We start from the raw sequence: 3129 nt of genomic DNA, 5'->3' as shown, positions 1-3129 counted from the left end.
AAAAAATAATAAACAATAAAATCACAACCTATAGATGTTACTATGATTTACAATATAATGACAGATTGCCAAAAATCATTACTTTTTTAAATCATACAAATATACATATTTGTGTCTCTTCATGTAGCCTTGTAAATGGAAAATTGCAATTAAAAATAATACCAATACTGATAATCATATCAACACATGTTCAATTTGTAATTATAAAATATATAAAGCTATTTGGGAGACTAATTTAATTGGATGAAGTTAATGGCTAATAAGGCATTTTGAAAAACTTGAATTAGCATACAGATTTGTAACCTTATATTTAGTACCCTACTATCTGTTGAGCTATGAAATCTACACCCTGGGGGTCTAATTTCCCATTTAGTGACTGTTGAGTTAAGGACATATCAACCCAAGCATACCTTTGGCAATGACATGTTTAACCAAGTTAATTTGCTTTAAACACTGATTTTGCCAAAAAAAGTATTCAATAATGCAATAAAAGAAATGAGTAAAAATTAGATAATCAACCACATTATTGCTCTGCATATATCTACACATTAAACAAACAATCATGCTTTATAGATAATGAGAGTTAAAATGTGTATTTTGTATGTGTGGATAGCAAATAAGCATTGTCATTTGACTTTTTAAAAAATATAACCACATGTTCACTATAAATGATAAATTAGACAATGTATATTATAGCATTTCCCATTTAAAGATTTCACCATACACTAGGCCTTCCGGTCTCCTTCCTTCTCCTGCCTCAATCTTGCCATCTCTAAAACTTGTGCATGATTTTTAAAATTCACTTCATGCTTAAAATAATTTGAAAATAGCACATGTTTATAAAACCCTTTTACTTCCAATCACATGATGCTTGGACAACCTATATATATAGAAGATCACAGACTGAGAGATAGATATTTTGTGTTCGTGTGTATGAGCAAGAGATTATCTCGATTTCAGAATTGCATAAAGCTACAAGCAGAGCTTAAGAACTGACCACATACAAAGCATACATATCATTAACATTAAAAACTGACTATTCTACAGACCAAAATTACATATCTATTACCTACAGAGAATAAAGCACAGCATATATATAATCAATAATGATATCCTATGGTGTGTTGCTTCAGAAGTCACTGAAACTATATTATCAAAATGATGTTTTTTCTGCTTCCGCTTCCTCTTATTTTTATTTTTCTTGCGTTTCTTTGATTTTTCAGATATTTCTTGATCAGTTCTGTTTAGCCAAATCAGTGTTACATTTCTTTCTTCTGAAACTGTATCACTAACACTTGTATTTGAAATATCACTGACTGCAGCTGAAACATCTTGTGGTATCACATGTATTTCTGATTTGGAATTTTTATGCTCATAAGAGCAACCTTCAACTGAATCAGAGTCTACAGTTTCCTTGCTTTTATCTTCTGGATTCTCTATATAAATGCACTGTGGAAATTGTATCATATCATTCAGAAAACAATTCATACAACTTAGTGCACTTTCACTGATTCTGTACCATCCAGTCGTTTTCAAAATTGCTATAGTCAAAGGGTCAACAACAATAGTTCTAGACTCCAAGTTCCCAGGTATCATTACAGAAAAAACACCAGAAAAGAGCTCCACCGGCCAGTGTATCCCTGTTCTTGTTGCGGCCAAAGCTACTCCTCCATTTGGGGTGAGAGGAGAGTTGTTCTTGTCAAATGTATCATTGTTATCATACATGTCATATTCTTGCTCAGCTACAGAAACATCAGTATATTCAAAAGGTCCCTCTGGACTAAAACTTTGGTTGTATGAGCTACAATTTACTGTCTGATTTAAATGTTCTGTGAGTCGCAATGCTGCTGCTGTTAACTGTGGTGACTGAACAATGATCTCTTTCTCGCCTAAAACTTTCAAGACATCTCTCCTTTTCCAACACAAGAGATTTTGATTTTCACCCACAAGTGGACTGGACACATTCAAATTATTCATTGAAGCATGTGGGTCTCTTTCTACGTCACATTCTATGAATTCCATTATACTTCTGTAGTTGAAACCCAAGAGATGTATTACCTCATGGACAATTATCCGCTTCAGCAACAAGGGTGTCAGTTCATACAAGCGGTCTTTGCATACTATTACTGTTCCGGCTAAAGGTCGCCCACTCCGTTCGCCACCAACCAGTGTTGTGCTAAAACGACATGTGGAGGAAAGTGCATATGAATGGCTACAGAATATATCTGAACTGGACATTACGTACAGTATGAAGTTTGTGCCATCCCTGAAACCCTTTCCTTCTGGTAAGGAGTCGGAATTACAGCCAGGGTCATCCTTGCTGAAGACCTCCAGTCCCTCCAGATGGGCCTCGGGAATGAGAGCCTTCCCACAGTAGTCTCCTGTGTACCTTGCAGACACGCCAGCACACTTGCCAACATTAGGGCCCTCACTGTAGAGGGCGACACAAGCCCTCATGTCTCTTGGCAGGCGGAACACAGGCCCTACATCAGCATGCTTTAATCTCACCACTTGAGCCATGTATGCCACAGCATGCCTGATCTCCTTCTGTGTATCTGGTGCAATTGAGCTATCTACAAATTCAATATGAATCTTTAGCTCTTTTCCTGTGTGTGTGTGTGACGCTGCTTGTGATCTCGCCGACAGAGATACCATCAGCAACAGAATAAAAGTTACTTCCATCTCTGGCCACTACGCAGAGGGTTGTGTCTACAATTAGCATATTTGTCAGGAGTTCGGGGCATGAATGGGGTCCTTGTCCTTAGCAACATCCAATCAGCTTCTCTCATCCACTAACTCATAGCAAAAAAAAAACAAAAAAGTAGTCTAGCCGACTACTACTATAAGACAACTGACCAATACTCGTATAGTGATCAAGGACGAGGCTGTTTCCGAGACGGACTCTTTAACACGGACTTCTAGCAAGCTAACGGCATGTACAGTCCCTCTGAGAAAACAACGCGATAGGGCACAATACTTACAGCTTAGGTAACGTGAGATTCTCCTGCTACACGCCGCCATAGTCAGAAAAGGAATCAGAGAGGGAGAAGTGGGCTGAACTGACGTCGGCGAGATGTTGCACGTCCAGCCGCCCTGGTTCCGCTTCACACGTGTAGATGGCGGTCTTGG

General features: G+C 38.1%; 1 protein-coding gene across 1 annotated transcript in view; it reads right to left on the bottom strand.

The window, feature by feature from the left end:
• LOC119593630 overlaps window positions 1-2767 on the bottom strand; it is a 4236-nt gene extending 1469 nt beyond the window's left edge. Inside the window, exon 1 of the mRNA XM_037942583.1 lies at window positions 1074-2767. Within this exon, the coding sequence (XP_037798511.1) occupies window positions 1074-2682 (1609 nt within the window). The 5' untranslated portion in view covers window positions 2683-2767. The remainder of the gene's footprint in view (window positions 1-1073) is intronic.
• Window positions 2768-3129: the final 362 nt, after the last annotated feature.

This window comes from Penaeus monodon, chromosome 32 (genome assembly GCF_015228065.2).
Source record: "Penaeus monodon isolate SGIC_2016 chromosome 32, NSTDA_Pmon_1, whole genome shotgun sequence".
In the NCBI taxonomy this organism is placed as follows: Eukaryota; Metazoa; Arthropoda; class Malacostraca; order Decapoda; family Penaeidae; genus Penaeus; species Penaeus monodon.
The sequence above is the reverse complement of the archived record's forward strand: the minus strand, read 5'-3'. Positions and strand labels throughout refer to the sequence as shown.